The 17,856-nt window shown below is 47.2% G+C and overlaps 1 protein-coding gene across 8 annotated transcripts in view; it reads left to right on the top strand.

The window, feature by feature from the left end:
* Window positions 1-17,856, top strand: part of TRIP12 (thyroid hormone receptor interactor 12) — a 2,051,777-nt gene that overhangs the window by 194,226 nt on the left and 1,839,695 nt on the right. For all 8 annotated transcript variants that reach the window (XM_069618297.1, XM_069618300.1, XM_069618299.1 and 5 more), the window contains one exon: window positions 16,707-16,812. In XM_069618297.1, coding sequence (XP_069474398.1) covers window positions 16,707-16,812 — 106 coding nt within the window. The remainder of the gene's footprint in view (window positions 1-16,706; window positions 16,813-17,856) is intronic.

Below are 17,856 nucleotides of genomic sequence, written 5' to 3' on the forward strand. Positions count from 1 at the left end.
TTATCTTGAAATTACTTGGGTCATTATTTTTTTTTTTAAAGGTAATATTTGATTAATTTTAGATGTTTCAACAGCCTCCAGGATGATCCGGTATTCAATAAGAAAACGTTACCAAACATAAATCAACCTCAAACCCCCTAATCTCCCTCTTCCATCCCCCACCCTGCCCCTCCCAAGGGGGCACTCTGGCATTAGAATGACATTTCAGCAGATTATTGAGGGGATAGGAAACACATTATCCAGCATGGGGTCTGGCATGGATACACATGCTCATGAATATTCCCCGTTCTCAGGCTGGGAATCCTTGGTAAAAAAGAAAAGTTTCACTTTCAGTTTAAAACTGTATTTCTCCTTTAAACCAATCGCTGTCTGTTGGGCAGAATTGCAGGCAGTACACTCTGGGGCCACTACACACAATTAGTCCCGGCGAGAGACCATCAGAATGCAACAAGCATTCTGATTGGCTCTCGCCAGGTCCCTACCCGGCCGGGAATCCCTCAGTCGGGATTCCATGGCCTTTGTCCCCGGTGGGGGGGCGTGGCAGCCCCTCAGCCAATGAGGAGGCTTGAAGCGGCTGAGAGGCTGCCTTCGCCCCCCGCCGGGGACTTGGGTAAGTCTTTTTTGTATTTTATTTTTCCCTTCCCTTCCGCCCCCCAACTTACCTTCTTGATCCTGCGTCCCCGGCGGGGGATGAGGGAAGCCTCCAGCCGTGTGGAGACTCGGAGCGGGGCCATCCCCGCTCTGCGCCTCCACATGGCTGGGGGCGTCCCTCGTCCACGCAAGTACTTTCTTCTTTTTTTTTTTTTTCTTCCCCCATTCCCGCCCTCCCAACCCCACTTACCTTTTTTTAAAATCCTTTTTCGGGAGCGGATGCGCTTGGAACACTTGTGCTCCCAGCGCGTCCGCTCCCGATGGCCGCCATGGAAAGGGAAAACTGACTCAGTTTTCCCTTTCCATGGCGGCGGCCATTTTCTTGTTTTTTTTTTTTCCCCCAAAACGCCGCAGCGTTTCGGGACAAAAAAATTGCTTTTAGTACCCCGGTCACGCAAATTTTGCAGGCCGGGATACTAATAGCAATAGAACTCGAGCGGCGGGGGCATTACCGACTCTGGTAATGCCCCGGGGCCTTCGGTAAGGCCCTCGCTTCGCTCAGGTCCTTACCTATGGGCCCCGGGGCATTACCGGAGTCGGTAATGCCCCCCGCCGCTCGGGTTCTATTGCTTAATTAGGACTACAGGTGTCAGCCAAACCAACCGTTGGTATAGGTCTGTGCCACAGTTTTTGGTAGCGAGCTGAGCAGCCAAGCGTATCTCAAGAGTGAATGTGAGCAGTACAAGTAGTTACACAGGACTTTCAATCACAGTAGTTCAAGTAAACACTAATTCTCAAGGTTTCTTCGTAAAAGCACTTATTAATTTATTACACAATCATTTATAAAACATTTCACTAGCAGAAGGCAACGTAATATTGTAACCCAATATACTTCAATGAGACAGTTAGAGCTCCCCTGAAATAGGAGCCAAATGGCAGATCAGTTACTTAGAAAAGAGCAAAAGGCACAAAGTAAGAAAAATAGATCATAGATACTTTTTAGACAGTGCAAATAGTTTGTTCACCAGAAGAGTTCATTTCAAGTCTATAGGCCAGGCCAAAGTCAATGGGCTAGTGTTCTGGATAGGAAAGAGCAGTTCTGGTATCAAACGGTAAAGTCTTTGCTAAAGTTCTTAGAAGTAGTTTAGGCGAAAAAGAATGTTCTGCCGGGTCACAAGATGATTTAGGCCTGCAAGTTGTGAAAGGTTCACAAACTTTCACCGCGAGAGTGGTGTTCTCTCAATCGGGTTTGCACAGTACCTTTTCTTTGAAGAAACAAATGCTGCTGCAGTCGTGGTTCCTGACAGGTCCTGTAGATCTCGCTGTTCCTGTGGGGACAAGAGGGAGGACGTCTGGGGACCCCTGCACTGCACGGGATCGTTGAAGAAAGCAAACAAGATGGAGTCACTTCAGTTCCAGTAGCTGTAGATTCAAGAACACAAACTGGTGTCCCTCTCCTTGGTTAATCCTAACAAGCCTTGAGAATGGTATCCGGGTGTCTTATGAGTTGATTGGTCCCACCAACTCAAAGGAAGAAGCTGTCCTTAAAGGAGCTTATTTTATTTATTACATTTGTTATACGCCCAGACCCGGGGGCTTCTCTGTCGAATGGATTTTGACTATTCAGACCTGAAGCAGGGCTTCACGGGGCAAACCAACGGTCCAGCAGTTGCAGCAGCCGTCCTCGTCCAGCTCGTCTTCGGTTCTTTCGTTCCAGTGGTCGACTCTGCCTTCCAGTCCTGTAGACTCGCATTTTAAAGAGTTTTCTCCCTTTCATTCCAGCGTAGCTGTCACTCACCCAGCAGGATGGCTGTCCTTGCCCGGCAGTCAGCCAGCCAATCACGCCAGAGTGCTTTTGGATCTCTTAGGAGACTAAGCACAGGGAGTTTCGGGCACCTCCCTCACTTCCTGCCCACCCCAGACACTCAGATGCCAAGGGCGGACTTCAGTCCTGAAGCCTGCCAAAGGCACACAAACAAAGGGACCAAACATGGTTTGGGGCGCAGAGACACTAGGACCTTTCCAAAAAACTGTGAAAAAAGAGACTGGGACCTGTTTAAACAAAGGGGCTTAAGGCGCCATCTTGAAAAACATGGCTCCCGTGGTTTTTAGCTACCGGTTTCGTGGTCTGGAAAAATCATGATAGTTTGTTGTAAAACCACTGCCACCAGCCTTGGTATGAGTATTTAGACACGGGATAATATGTATCCCCTCCAGCCCTCCATTGTAAGATGGTGTGTGCTGGGTATAGGAATTTGGAAAGACCAGTAAAGTCAATTTCACTTTACATTCTCTGGGAAACAGTCATTTATCCCAGCGAAGGTATTTAAACCTGTGGGAAGTCTAAAAGACACCCCTATGTCACTGCACTGGGGGTGCTGCGTGCCACACATGAAAAGATGATGCCTATGGAGTTATCTAAAACTCCATAATCAAAGAACACAAATTTAAAACGCACATCAAAATACATGAGTTGGGGAAAAAAGGCTCACTCTTTCCAGGCAAGAAAATCAAGTCCTCAAAAATCCAGCTGGGGGTCTCTAAGGTGAAGCGAATTAGCATATTTATGAGAATGCTCCCTAACACTGTCCTCTGGGTAATACTGCCCCCATCCAATGACAGTCCACTCCCTAAGCCCTGCCTCTGGCAGCCATCTTGAGTGTTTTGAATCCTAGAGTTGCTCTCCGAGCTATTTGTACGTTTTTTTTTGAGTTTTTCTATGAGAAAAGTTAAATTTTTGTCCCCAAGAGCCTGTGCCCTCTTCATCTGCCCGCACCAGGGACCCGTTGTCCATGAAACTCTGCGCCTCTCAAGGGCGAAGATTCATTGAAGTTTCTTGAAGGCCATTTTGTGCCTACTTTGTGCCCTCCGACCATGACAGAAGGGAAAAGGAGGGAAGAGTTGCCGCTGCAGACTGCATCAAATGCGGGCTACGGAATGTTTGTGGAAGGTAAGCACCTACAATGCCTCTATTTCCTAGACCTAGACCATAAGGAGGTAGAATGCGAAATATGCCTGTTTTTACAAAAAACGACAAAAGACCGGCATAGCAGGCTGGCGGCCTGGCTTAACTCGAGCAAGGCCTCTACCCCGTGCTCCGAGCAGGGTCATGCCTCATCCAGGAAGGTGGGTTCGAAGAGCGGTCTTCTCAGTCCTGAGGTCGACCCATTCCTGGGGGACCAAGATGAGGCCAAGATCCGAAAGTCCGAGTCACCGGGTTCACTGCTGATGCAGGTCCCAAGTTGGATACAGCGCAATCGGCATCGCCTTCCGCCTCCATAGCCAGCCTATCATAGAGCTCCCCTTCAAAGAGTAAGTCATCCACCCAGGCTAAGCTACGGGATAAATTGGATAAGCCAAGGACAGAGAAGGCAGCAGAGTCCAAGCACGCTCAACCAGCACAAAGTCCTAGTTAGAGAAATCTACTACTACTATGGGCGCTGTTACTATGAGGGTGGCTCCCACAGTGGGTGTCCCTGCCCCCATGATGCAACACCACTGCAGAGGCTTTGACAAAGACTGCAGACACTCCAGAAGGGGTAAAGGTACCGGCCCAGATCCCGGTTCAGAACCCGCAGAGTAAAAATGTGGGGGAGGAAGCCCTGAAACGGTCCTCACAGATCGCTGTTCAATTTATGGATGTCTTCTCCACAGACGACTATCAAGCGCCTGTGCATACGGTCCACGAGGACTGACAGCGGCACAGGGCCTAGTTTTCCTTCCTTATCCTCTCAGCCGAGGGACATTTCCATGGACATTCAATCGACTCTCCACACCTTGGTGTCAGAGATCCAGCTGAGGTTGCCCCTGGCACCCAGAGTACCCGAGGCTCCTGGTCAGTCTCTGCCTAAAAATAGAAAGCGACATCTGATGCCCCCGTATCAAACTCCTCCACCATGTCGGTCCCCAACTCCCCCAGCGGACCCAGAGTCAGGTACTGGAGGATGGAGAAGGCTACGAGTACAGACAAAGGCAATGAATCTCCTTATTTGGATGCTCTGCAGTGTTTCCCCATTGAACAAGGTTGGATCGCTCCATTCCATGATCGCCACGGCCTCCGAGCTATTCCAGCTTGTGCCTGAGGAAACAAAGGCGGGCTTCTTGTAACGAAGGTGAGAGGCCCAAAAGACTAACATGGCAGTGCCTTTTCTGAATGCTATTTGGGAGGAGGACCTGGCCCTCATGAAGAACTCTTGCATAGCTCCAGTCAAGCTGGATATGCTGGAGACGAAGTATAGTGTGCCGGACTCTGCACCCAAGTTCCTGAGGTCGCAACAGTCACCGGACTCCGTGGTGTTGTCCACGGGGAATCAGTCGGCTAACCTAGCCTCATTGTCATCAGTCCCGGACAGCGAGGGGAAAAAGTGATGGACGCTATGGGAACGAAAGTTATGCTATACGGCGGCATCCACAATCAAGGCGGCCAATACGACTGGGAATTGTGATACAAGCTACGACCGATCCTGGAGTTCCTCCCCCAACTATAAGATGATGGGAACCCTCGCCCTCTTTCAGGAAGGGGAAGTGGCAACAGACCATGCTATCGCAGTGGACGTCGCCGATACAGGTTTCCGGCAAATGGGGAATGGTGTCTGCCTTAGTCGACAGGGATGGATGAATGCCACTAACATCCGTCAGGAGGTCCAAGCGAAGGTGCTGGACATGCCCTTTGATTGAGAATCTGTTTGGCAAGGCAGTCTACTAGTCCCTCCAGGCCATCAAAACACATACAGAGACGGCATGTTCCCTTCTAACTCTTCAGCAGCACCGCTCGTCTTGCTCCTCAAGGGGGAAATTTGAGCAGGTCATCCAAGGGTTTCTTCACGTCTTTCAGATAGCCTTGCTGCTCCTCAATGCAAGAAGCCTACAGTGGCCGCTCCCAGGCCTACGGTAGCGGAGGACAGCGTCACCGGCGCCCGCAGGGCAGGACGCCGGCGCCCAAGCAGGCCTGAACCTGCCAACATGTCTGGGGCCCCACTTGTGCACCCCGGTAGGAGACCGGCTGACTAGGTTAGTCAGCGAGTGGAGGAAGATCCCCGACAGATGGTTGCTGGATGCTCTCACCCCAGGTCACACTTTGGAGTACAAACGCAGATGTCCTCGTGTTCTGCCGATTCCATGACATGAGCAGCACATCCCTCGGCTCCTGGAAGTAGTATGGGCCATGTTACAAAAAGGGGCGATAGAGCTTGTTCCCCAACGGCTCCCGAGTCTGTTCCAGATACTTTCTGGTCAGGAAGAAGACAGGGGACTGGAGACCCATCCTGGAACTATGCTGTCTGATCAAATACTTTAAATCCCAAAAATTCAGGATGGGCATGTTGCAACACATGCTCGCCAACTGGAAAGAGGGGATTTCTTGACGGCGTTGGACCTGGAGGATGCCTATTTCCATGTCCTCCCATTCACAAACATCAAGAATGTGTAAGTTTCAGGGTGCAGTGCCAGCACTACCAGTTCAAGGCCCTACCATTCTGCTTGAAGTCGACCCCAAGAGTGTTCACAAAATGCCAGGCACCAGTGGCGGTCCACCCATACCTGGACAACTGGCTGATACTCGGGAGCTGGCCGAACACACAGACAACCGTCCGATTATTGACCGATCTGGAATTCTCCCTCAACTATCCGAAGTTCTACTGAACGCCATCACAGAACGCGCTGTTCCTCTGCGCCAGACTCAACACAGTGGTTTGCATGGCATTGCCCTCGTTTGCGAAGATGGCTACGGTGCGGGCAATCAAGTTACTACTGGGCATGATGTCGTCCTGCATCTGCCTTGTCCTTCTCTGCAGGTTGCTTTTGCGGCCCCTACAGGAATTCTTGGATGCCCGTTGGATTCAGGTGTCCAGAAGTTTTGAGGACAAGAGTCCTCAACGAGGAGTTTAGGCAGGCGATGGTGGAGGGGGGGGTCTGGGCCCACACCGCCCAAGGCACAGGATTTCTGAAACCCTCTGACCCCCGTACCAGGAGACAGTCCTCACAGCCGCCTCCCTGGAAGGTTGGGGGGGTGCACACCGGACGTCTGCACCCCAGAGGTCTGTGGGTGCCGGAGGAGAAGGATCTGCACGTCAACCTCCTGGATCTGCAGGCAGTATTCTGGGCCCTAAAGTCGTTCCTACTATCTATGAAAGGCGAGGTGGTGAGGATCTTCATGAACAACTCCACTATTTTCTACATCAGGAAGCGGCGCTCTACAAGGAAGCTCAGGACTTGTAGCACTGGGCCGTTGGACAGGGAATGTTCCTCGTCATGCGCCTCCTGGCGGGAGTCAAGAACACCATCGGAGACACCCTCAGCAGGGAACTGAGCTCCTGTCATGAGTGGGAACTTAGTCAGGATCAGGTGGACTGCCTGTTAGTCGAATGGGGCAGACCCCAGATCGATCTGTTTGCCACGGTGGCAAACTCCAATTCACAGAAGTTTGTCAGCAGATTCTACCAGCCGAGGAGCCTGGGTGACGCGTTCTCCTTCCCGTGGGAAGGGCTGTTTCTGAACACGTTCCCTCTGCTGCTACATGTCATCAGCCCACTCGGACAGTGTTGATGCAAGATGATACTCATCGCCCTGACGTGGCCGAGGCAGATTTGGTATCGGGATCTTCTGTCTGTCAGTGTCACCTCCAGTCAAGTTGCCATTGTTTCCGGATCTGCTCACCAGAGAGGCACAATCCTCCATCACAACCCAGGGGTGAGGGCCCCTTGGAGCCTATGCACCAGGCCCCTCTCAAATGTCTCTCATGGAAGTCTGCTTTTCTTGTGGCCATCGCCTCTGCCAGACATGTGGGTGAGATCCAGGCCCTATCCTTTAAGCAACCGTACCTGACTTTCCACAAGTCAAGGATGGTACTGTGTACGCACCCCTCTTTCATTCTGAAGGTTCCGTCAGAATTCCACCTCAACAAGCCTTTGGTGTTGCCTTTTTTTCTTCACGAAACCTTCGTCTCCGGCGGAGAGGGCCTTGCACTTGCTAGACATTGCTCGTGCCTTGAAGTTCTGCGTGACACGCATGAAGAGTTTTTGGAAGACTTCTCAATTGTTTGATCTTTGGTCCTGTGAAACATGGAAAGGCATGTGCAAGGCTTCTATTTCTAGGTGGCTTTCCGGCTGCATCATGCACTTTATCGGTCATCCGAGAGCCCACTCACCAGTGCGATTACTGCTACGACAGTGTTCCTTTCTGGTGCCCATGCTGTACGTCTGCAGGGCTGCTACGTGGAGGTCCACGCACACCTTCACAAACTTCAACTGCGCTGACAGGGATTCCAGGAAGGAGTCCAGAGTCTGCCAAGCATTGCTACGCAACCTGTTTGCTGGAGGTGAGTCTGTTCAGAGGTAAAGCATTAATTGCCTCTGAGCCTTGCCACCTCCGTGGTTGTGTATTGATGTCTATTTGTTCATGAGCATGTGAGTCCATGCCAGATCCCATGCTGGAGAAGCTTTAAGTTACTTATCCAACTATTGTTCTCCTTCATGGATTGACATGTGAACCCTCCCTCCGGCCCCTCTGCGCTGTTCTTGGTCATATTGCCACTTCACATGCTTACCAAATCTGAAGATGGCTGCCAGAGGCGGGTCTTAGGGAAAGGACTGTTTGTTAATTGATTTATATAGCGCACCAAATCCAGAGGTATCGGAGCGCATTACAAGGAAATTTTAATTCACGTTACAAATGGCTACAGTAGTTATGTACAATAATATGAAACAGGAACATATAGTATGATACAGAAGAAGTTACAATGATACAATACAGTAATTTAAATAGACAGTATATTACACTGAAAAGGAAATCCAGAGAGGTCCAGGGGGTGTCGGATGTCCTTAGTAAACAGCCAACTTTTAGTGTTTTTCCTGAAACTGTGAAAGGACTGGTCTGATTGCAGAGATGGAGGGTGGGTTGGGGAGGGGGCGGGGAATTCCGTAACTGGGCGGCCATAACAGGAAAGCTTCTATGACCTGCTTTTTTTAAAATTTGAATCTTGGAATTACCAGGCAGGAGTATCCCTTGGGTATTGCGGGACAGTGTTGAGACATTTGTAGGTGAGGGAGACTGTTTTGCATGATATTCTGTCCTTGATAGAGAGCCGCTTTGCCTAGCCTCTGAAATGTGTTGTCTCCTGGGAATACGAAGGGCCGTTCCAAGTACGTTGTTTTGGAGTATTTGAAGTTTGATGATGTATTTGTTAGCACCTAGGTAAAGGGCTTTACAATAATCTATTTTTTAAAAGGATTAAGGCTCTCGCTAGAGTGATGCAGCTCTCAATAGAGAGGAGCTGTTTACAAGCCTGGATCAATTTACAGGTGTAAGCTGTGGCTGAGACTGTAGCATTGACTTGTTTACCTAGATTAGGAGCTGAATCTAGGTAAAAGCCTAATGTTTTAACTCCTTAGCCACTTTGATGTCGATGCCGTTGATTTCGAAAGATGTGAATTTGTTGCTGAGTTTGTTGAGGTTAGCCGGGGTTCCTAGGATTAGGAGTTCTGTCTGATCATTCAAGCACAAGCCGTGGGATGCCATCTACGCCTGAATGATTACATGCATTTTATTCACTAGGGCCAGGTCCGCCTCGTAGTTCCCTGTGAGGGGTATGAGAATCTGGGTGTCATCTGCATAGTTTGTGTAGATGACACCCAGATAGTCAAGGTCATCAAATAGTGGCTTAGTGAAGATGCTGTACATCGTAGGAGATGCACAAGATCCTTGGGATACTCCGCAAGTTATCAGTGAAGGATAAACTGAGGCCGACAGAACTCTCATTGACCTGTTCAGAAACAATTGTATCCATGTTGTGGCTTCATGGGAGAAGTGGGCAGCAGAAGACGGATGTCTACAGAGCACTTTATGATCCACCAGATCCAAGGCTGCTGATCAATCTAATAGCAGTAAAAGAGCAAGTTTCCTATTGTCTTGATTCTTAAGGTCTATCAGAGCAGTTTCTGAACCATGTTGTGGTCTAAAACCTGACTGTCGAAGCCCTAATAGGTTATTGGTCTCAAAGTATGCTTGAATCTGGAGGTAAGCTGCTTTATCTATGATCTTATCCCCTGAAGTGCCATGGCGAGATATCTCATCCTTGGGATTACTTCCCTGTTGCCAAGGACGAGATACCTCGTCCTTGGCACTTAAGGGGTTAATGAAACTGAAGACGTTAAAAGGCATTGAATGGCGAAATACCATAATCGCCAAAAAAGGCCTTGGCACTGGGGGGGGGGGACCCCATGGCAGTTAAAAGGTTAAGTAAAAACGGGACTGTTGTGATTGGCCTGTAGTTTGTTGGGATAGTTGGGTCCAAAGAGGTTTCTTTTAAGAGGTGCAGGACCCATGCATCTTTAAGGTTGGTGGGGACACTGTGTTTGGAATGAGGCATTGATTAGGTTAGTGATCAAGGGATCCAGGTTTCTGGCAGCTTCTTTGATTATCTTGGCTGGGCAAGTATCTCCCTGGCATCTTTGAGGCTTAAGTGATGCAATTATATTTACCACCTCTGCGGGTGAAACTTGGGAGAATTTAAACCATTGGAAAGGTTTCGAAGACTATTCTTGGGATCTGTGCTGGGTGCTAGTTGTGTTCAGCTATTTATCAGATTTTGTTTTGAAGGAGGGCACTTTTGATGGGAGTGCATTTTGGATTTTGGTACACCATGCTTTCCTTTGTGCAATTGTCTTCTGGTGGGATAGGGGCTTCCAGTTTTCTTAGGATAACAGAGTTCCTTGGTGCTGGAGCTAGCTTTGGCGATCCTATACTAAGTCTCGCATTTAGTAAGCAGTATTTCAGCTTCATATTTAGTTGAGATTTCCATCAAGTTGTTTTTATTCTCCTTTGTGGGGAGATTCTTCCATAGTACTTCCAGTTTACTTTTTTCAGCCCGCAGGGCTTTTAGTTGGGGTGTGAACCATGAGTTCAGGTGAGCTCTAGGTTTGCCTTTACACATTTTAAGCGGAGCAATAATGTCTAAGGCTTGTGTGATTGTGCAATTGTATAGATCTACTAGCATGGCTGGATTGGAAATAGCCGGTGAAGGGTTTAGGATAGGGAACAGATGTGGCAGTAATTTCTCAACTGTGATGTTCCGTTTATTCTAGTGAGGAGTGGAGGAGCAATTGGGTTGGTCTTGCTAGTCAGTATACAAGCTAGCATAGTGAAGGACAATAAATAGTGGTCTGTCCAGGTATGAGGTTCAATAGAAGTGATAGTTGTCTCAACATTGAGATCTGCCACCCAATCTTAGGTTCTACCTTTGTTGTGGGTAGGCTGGTTAACTCTTTGCATAAGGCCTAGTTTGATAAGTGTGTTTGACAGTGTGTGTTAGTGTTTGGAGACTTCAACCTTGGTCTCAACGACCCTAATGGCCAATATTTGCAAGTCAAGTTTGGTATTAGCTGAGAGGATCAAAGTGATTTCTTCCTCAAAAGACCTGATGGGCCCAGGTGGTCTATACATTAGGTGAGCCGTTAAGTCAGAGTTGGTAATGGGTAGCTTAACTGTGCAGTTCACAGGACGTGACGTGCAGTGATGACGATACTCTGAGACAAAGACTGGACTTGTCAATAAAGGCAACGCCACCACCTCGAGTTTTCTTTATCGGCACTCAGGATGGTATAGTTGTCAGGTATGGCAAGTAATGGAGAGGGACTGCTGCTGCGTGAAGCCACGCCTCAGTTATAGCTATAACGTCTAATTTCTCTTTGTTGATCAGGTTGGCTATGTCAATAGCATGAGCTACCATTGATCTAGGGTTGATTAGGGCACCTTTGACAAACAGGGTAGTGGAGTTAGAAGGGTCCAGGGGGGACTTTCTCCAACTAACTCTGTTTTTGATTCTATTGTTAGTTTTGGAAGTGGAGTTGGGGATCGAGCAGGGAGGACTGAAGTTAGTGGGTTGTTTAGTTTATGGAGAGTAGGTTCTTGTAAGTCTAGAGCCGAGTGTCGTTTCTGACTGCAGTAGGACATGGTTTATTCGGTACCGGTTTAGTGGTAAAGCATTTAATCCATTGGGAAGGTGATTTGATCAGTATTATAGTGCATAATTCCCATGTCTAACTTCGGTAGGAATTTAGTGGGTCTGATAATTCTAGGGTGGAGGCTATGCTTGAGAGATGGCAAAAATGTAGTAGGTTTAATCCATAATAATGGAAGGATGTGAGAGGCCACAGTGGTAGGCTGAAACTCGGTCTGTATGGCGTCTAAGACTGCCGTGCAGCAATTAGCATCCAGTACGGTGAGCAGCAGATTAACAATGAGACAGCTGAAGGCATGCATAGTATGGGTGTTGTAGGCCAACAGACTAGTGGAAAGAGGCAGACCGTATTACGATAGATGGATGCTATGCCACGGATACTTGGGTCATTTTATGACTGTCACTAAAGGTCAAACTTACTAAGCATAGTGTGAGGTAATGGCTAAGAAAGTGAACATCCCTCAGCGGTTTCCTCTAGTTTTGTGAGACTCAGAAAAATGCTAGGGTAGCTCCAATTGTTGGAGAGTTTAAGAAGGTCGACAGTGCATCAATCAGCCTCCGATTAGTTGGGTAAAGTAAATTGAGTGATCAGCACAGGCACGTGTATAGAGGTGGCGTAAATCAAATGGAGAAGTACAGTTTAAGTCAGCATAACGTCATGACCTGGAGAACGTGCACGGGCTAAGTACACAGAGCAAGCCGTGTTAATCGTGTGTCCTAAAAGGAATGCGCCTACCAGACAAATGAGATCAACACCAGACTGTAGTGACTTTAGTCACAGGCTGAAATGTCCTAACATGCAGTACTATCAGTCAACCTAAAGTGGTTTGGGTATCGCAAAGCATTAGGCAACATATTTCGTGATGGGCATAGAGTGCTAAAGAACAATGCTAGAAGGGTGTCCATTATAGCTAAAAAAATGTGAAACATTTCAGGCAACCCGATTCAGTAGGCATACATTTCGTCAAGGGCGAGTAAGTGCTAAAGGCACAGTACTAATAGAGCACTCTATGTGGTATTCCGTCATGTAATACATTTTGAATAGCAAGATAAAGTGTACAGCACAATTAATTGCAGACTGACTGGAATTTCGGAGAAACAAGTGGTGCCCCTATGTGGCTAAGTTAAGGCAATGCAGTTTAAACATCAAGGTGTAATTAGCAATAACATTAGACACAGATGGAGTTAACCAGCACAGAAGAGCAGCATTAGCGTAACGTCCTAGGTCACACTACGCATACAGTACATTTACGAAGGGAAGAGGCAGCGGGATAAGCAAGTTGGCCAGTGTGAGCCGGAGAACAAGGAGGATTAAACAGGAGCATAAAGTAGGAACAGAAGCACACACTATGCATCAGACAGTAGTACAGTCCAGAACGGAGATTTGACCAAGGGGTGATGGACTAAGGAGTCCACTTGAGGATTGTAGCTGGGACTGTTAGTATTGTAATATGGGTCAAAGTTATGCAGAATATGTGCAGAACAATGTGGCGCACTGAGCGATATGCTGGGTGATTGTGGGCAGTATCGCTGCAAGGAACTAGCGATTGAGGCGGCTCATGCGCATATTGCTAGCACAGGATGCAACACTCGGCTTAATAGGCATATGTTAGGGTATTGTGGTGTATACTTGTCGGAGAGAACCGTTAGGCTGCTGGGCGTAGAGACCAGATACCAGAGAAATTGGGTAGATCTGTGCAGCCTCCTAGTATTCGAGATACTTCAGGGGATAGTCCGGTACAGTTTTCTTACCAGGATATTTTGATAACTGAGGCTGGATCCGAGGCTCCGGCACGGCCCGGACAGGTCCAGACAGGTATCTGGCCTTTATAAGCAGGCCTTCATATGAATGGCCGGCTCATTGGATGGGGCAGTATGAACCAAAGGACAGTGATTGGTTTAGAGGAGAAATACAGTTTTAAAGTGAAAGTGACTTTTATTTCTTATTTTTCCCCCAAGGATTCCCAGCCTAACTGGGAATACTCATGAGCTTGTGAATCCATGCTAAACCCATGCTGGAGAACAATAATTACAGGTAAGTAACTTAAACCTTCTAAGGCATTTCGACCAAGTCGTGGGCTCAGTCTTGTTGGCTATAGAGGGTGGTTCAGTTCTCCTTAAGAGATGAAGAATTGATTGTTTGACCGCCAGAATTAAGTGCGCCAGCAATTTGAGTTTGGCTGTCGTACAGCGCTTCTTTAGAGGTCCGTAGTCACCCAGCAAACAAAACAGGCGTTCTGTAGGTCTTCTGGAGTCTCTACCCCCATTAGTTCCTTCAATTTGGACCTAAACCCCATAAGATGTGTAGCAGCGTGCCCTCCATCCCAGACACATCAGCATCTTTTTGAATTGTTATGGTGAGAGTGGTGCAGACAGGAAGGGGTTCTATACCATCTTGTCAGTATGTTGGCCTATGTTTCCGCCAGGCACAGCAAGGGCCTCCCTATATATTGCCAGTCTTCTGGGGGCACTGCTTTTCCGAGCTCCCTTTTCCAGCCAGCACAATATCTTCTGTCGGGGACTGAAAGTGAACGAATGGCTTTGTACAACCTATATATCAGCCGTTTAGCATCTGCCGGCTCTTGGAAATACAGTTTCAGGGGCGCAGGAGGATGGGTTTTTGGGGGGGGGGGGGGCTGGTTACATGGCAGTGGTTAGCTTCCTGTTTGCGTGTCTCACGATGGTGGGGTGGATGGCCCAATGTCTAGCCTGCAAGTATCTAAAATGATCACACTCTGAGAGTCCCAGCACCGTCTTGCACTTGTTATACGGTCTAATTTTCCCATTCATAAAGTGGTCTCCCACCTTGTATAACCCCTTGTTCAACCATCGTGTAAAACCCATGTCAAGCTTACCTGTGGATTAGCAGGGTGAAGGGGGATAGAAACTAGCATTACCCCTCCAACCTGCTGTATGTTTATTGACCCTGAGTGAGCCCCAATCCACAGGAATTGAAGCAGCAGTTCGTCCCAGTTACCTATTGTGCGTCGAGGATCTGGGATAAGGACTGACTGAAAAAGATATAAAAACCTTGAGCGAACATTCATTTTAATTTCCATTTTGACGAACCAGGACAGATCTGGGAGTTCCACCTGTCCAAATCCTTTTTAACTCTGCTCACCAGGTCTGGTTAGGTAAAACGGTATAAGTGGGACAGGTTCCCTGGAATATTAACCCCCAGGTATCTCAGTGATTTAAAAGTCCAGGCGTATGGGAACTTCTGTTCAATTTCTTTCTGCCTTTTAAAGGGGGGGGGTTAATCCCAGTATCTTTAACTTAGCACGGTTTACTTTGAACCTTGAGACGAGACCCTATAGGCGTAGCTAGTCTTCTACAGAGGCAAGGGAGTGAAAGGGGTCGGTGAGGGAAAGAATAACATAGTGAGCAAACAAATTGATAGTCTTCTGAGACCCTCCCCCGAATTGTATGCCTTAAATGTGGGTATTGGTCCTTATGCGTGCTGCCACTGGTCCCTAACCATTGCAAAGAGCAGAGGCGAGAGGGGGGCATCCCTGCCTTGTGCCCCTTCCCAGGAGGCTCTTCAGGGTGAGAGCCACATTAACCATGAGGCGCGCCGTCCAGTCTATACAATTGGACAGGATCATGCGACACGTTTTCGGGCCTGCATTAAAATCTCTCAAGCACCTCTCCGAGAAATCCCAACTCCACCCTGTCAAAAGCTTTCTCAGCGTCGAGCGCCAGCAGATGTGAGTGTGCCCGATTTATCCCCTAGGTGGAGATCCCTTCTAATGCGTACTGCTGTGCTTCGCCACAGATAAAGCCTGGCTGGTCGGGGTGTATGTCCTAATTGCAGACAAAATAATGATGGCCTACTCTCAAGAGTACAGTCACTGCCAGCTCCTCCACTCCCTTGTTACAAAGCGGTTTGCTCAATAAAGATCATGAGACTTGGGGTGGGGGGGGGGGTGGGGGGGGGGGGGAGTCTCATTCGTCTTAATTATCCCCTTTGCACACCTCAATATACGCCCAATAGAACTGTTTTGGAGCCAATGGACACAGGGATCCAGCGAATGGGATGATCTGGTGGTGGTGCCACAATAGGAGATAAAACCATTGCAGTTTTGGAGGGAAACTAACCCACTTAAAGGAAAAGCTATTGTCCGGATCGCCAGTGCAAGTAACAATCACAACAGATGCATTGAAAGTCAGTTGGGTGGTAGGTTACATATTCCATACATCAATTTAAAGTGAGAGCTTCAGACTTTAGAGGCTGTTGATCATTTCACGGCCTTTCAAAGAGTTAGTGCTTAGAAAACAGGATTTCTATTAAAAGTAGTTTCAGCTTTTCACTTGACCCCAGATCTGCCTGCAAGGCCTTTTACATATTACTTTGAAAATACCAAACAATGTAAAAGGTTCAGATCGGTTTTAGTCTTTTATCATTGTCAAGATTGGTCACTAGTTCCCAAACAGCCCTTTCAAATAGTACTGTCTTGTAATGTTATTGAAAGACACAGTACCAGAAATGCTTTAATCGAGGCAATGTCACCAGACATTCAAAACTTCTTCCTGCTGTTGATATTTCTGCTGCAAAGTCTTCAAGGTCTTGTGAATCTGTTGTATCTCTCGTTGAAAGTTGTGATTTTCCTAATACTTAAAAGTTGGATATTCCCTCATTTCATAAATGACCGGTTTGTTCTCCCCTACATGCATTTTCTTTCATTATGGGGAAAGTAATAGAACAGTGCTCTCACAATAGCTAGCAATGTGGGAGCAGGTGTTCCCAACTGTGTTTAGGAAAAGGTATAAATGTTCAACGTGTCAGATGTGCTTGTTTTTGACATCCATGTTTGTTTTTTACAACCCTTTTTTTGTTTGGATGTTTTTTTAATGCACACTGTTCTGGTCCGACCTGACATTTTGTAAAGCTTTGATGTAAGTCTGCAGTTTTTCTCGCTTGAGAACTGTTAGATATGTAATTGACCATCTTCCCTCATGCCTCCTTGCGATAGTTGAATGTGAAGGAGGGGGCACTACTCTTTATGAAATATTTGAGGATGATCCATTGGTATGCTTTCGAAGAATCATTGCTCTTCACCTGTCTATTGTTGGCACACGGATCTTCAACATAAGTCCACTATATTTTTTTTTAAGTTAGAACTTGGCTTTTTGACTCTGGTACGTATTGTTTTTCATTTAGATTTGAGAAAATCCACAAAGAAACGCAGCGAGTCACCACCTGCGGAGCTCCCCAGTTTGCGGCGGAGCACACGCCAAAAGACCACGGGCTCCTGTGCTAGCACCAGGTACAAATTGTATAACCTTTTCAAATCTGTTTAAATAGGATTACTATCTCACATTTTATATGGGGCATTCATCAAGGAACTGTTAAAGCATAGTTTTTAAATTGAACAGTGTTCTGGATATGTATCTTTAGTTTAGCACCTCTTATCCGTGAATGTTACACCGACTAAATATTGACTAAAATAAGCCTTAATTACTAAATAATTTGTGGGTATTGCCAAACAAGTGTGAATTGTCTTAGTTCATTGTTATCTTTGCGTTAGTATTATTGAATGGTTATTATGAAGTGCTTAAGGTTAAACAACCTTCGTTCTACTAAGTTCTATGCATGAGGTCAAATGTTCTAAACTGAACTCTGGCAAGAGGCTCTTATTTTGCCTTTGCTTTATCCCCGACTGGTTTCTCGACTTTTTCCTTGAAGTCCCTAATGTGAGGCCTGCTCTGGTACACATCTAATAAGGTCCTTGAAGACCTCAATCCTTTAATTGTGCCGCCAAGCCACCCTGTTCCATGGGCAAGTAATCTTGCATGGTTAGCAGTATGTGGTCAACTGGTTTATGGAAGCCCTAACATGCATGTGTAGAACTTTACTGTGGCTCAACCTTTAGGACCTTTCTTCTGAGAAACCCCTCTTAAACTGCACTTTAGAGTGCAATGCTTTGTTTCTGCGAAGTGAGTGGTTAAGATTTTTCGTTGCCCGTATTATCGGTGTGTCAAAGCGAGCTACAACCAGCTCAACGCTCAATCCACCAGACTACTTACCGGTGGTAAATTTGTCAGTGAAACTAAAAAGCACAGCCGGGTGGTTAAATACTTTTAACCACCCTGCTGTGCTTTTTACCATAACACTTTGACCTTCAATAAGTCAATGTCAACAAAAGTATTACTGAAAATAGATTTTATATTTGCTGTGCAAGGAAGTGTAAAATTACATATAAGCAACTTTGTACATCATTTGATACTTTAGTGCCTTCATTACTCTGCCAAGTTGGGGGTGGTCACCGGGCGAGTCCAGGGTTAACCGGCGCCTCCAAGCAGTACAGTTG

Source organism: Ambystoma mexicanum, chromosome 10, assembly GCF_040938575.1.
Source record: "Ambystoma mexicanum isolate Mex_15411 chromosome 10, UKY_AmexF1_1, whole genome shotgun sequence".
Classification (NCBI taxonomy): domain Eukaryota; kingdom Metazoa; phylum Chordata; class Amphibia; order Caudata; family Ambystomatidae; genus Ambystoma; species Ambystoma mexicanum.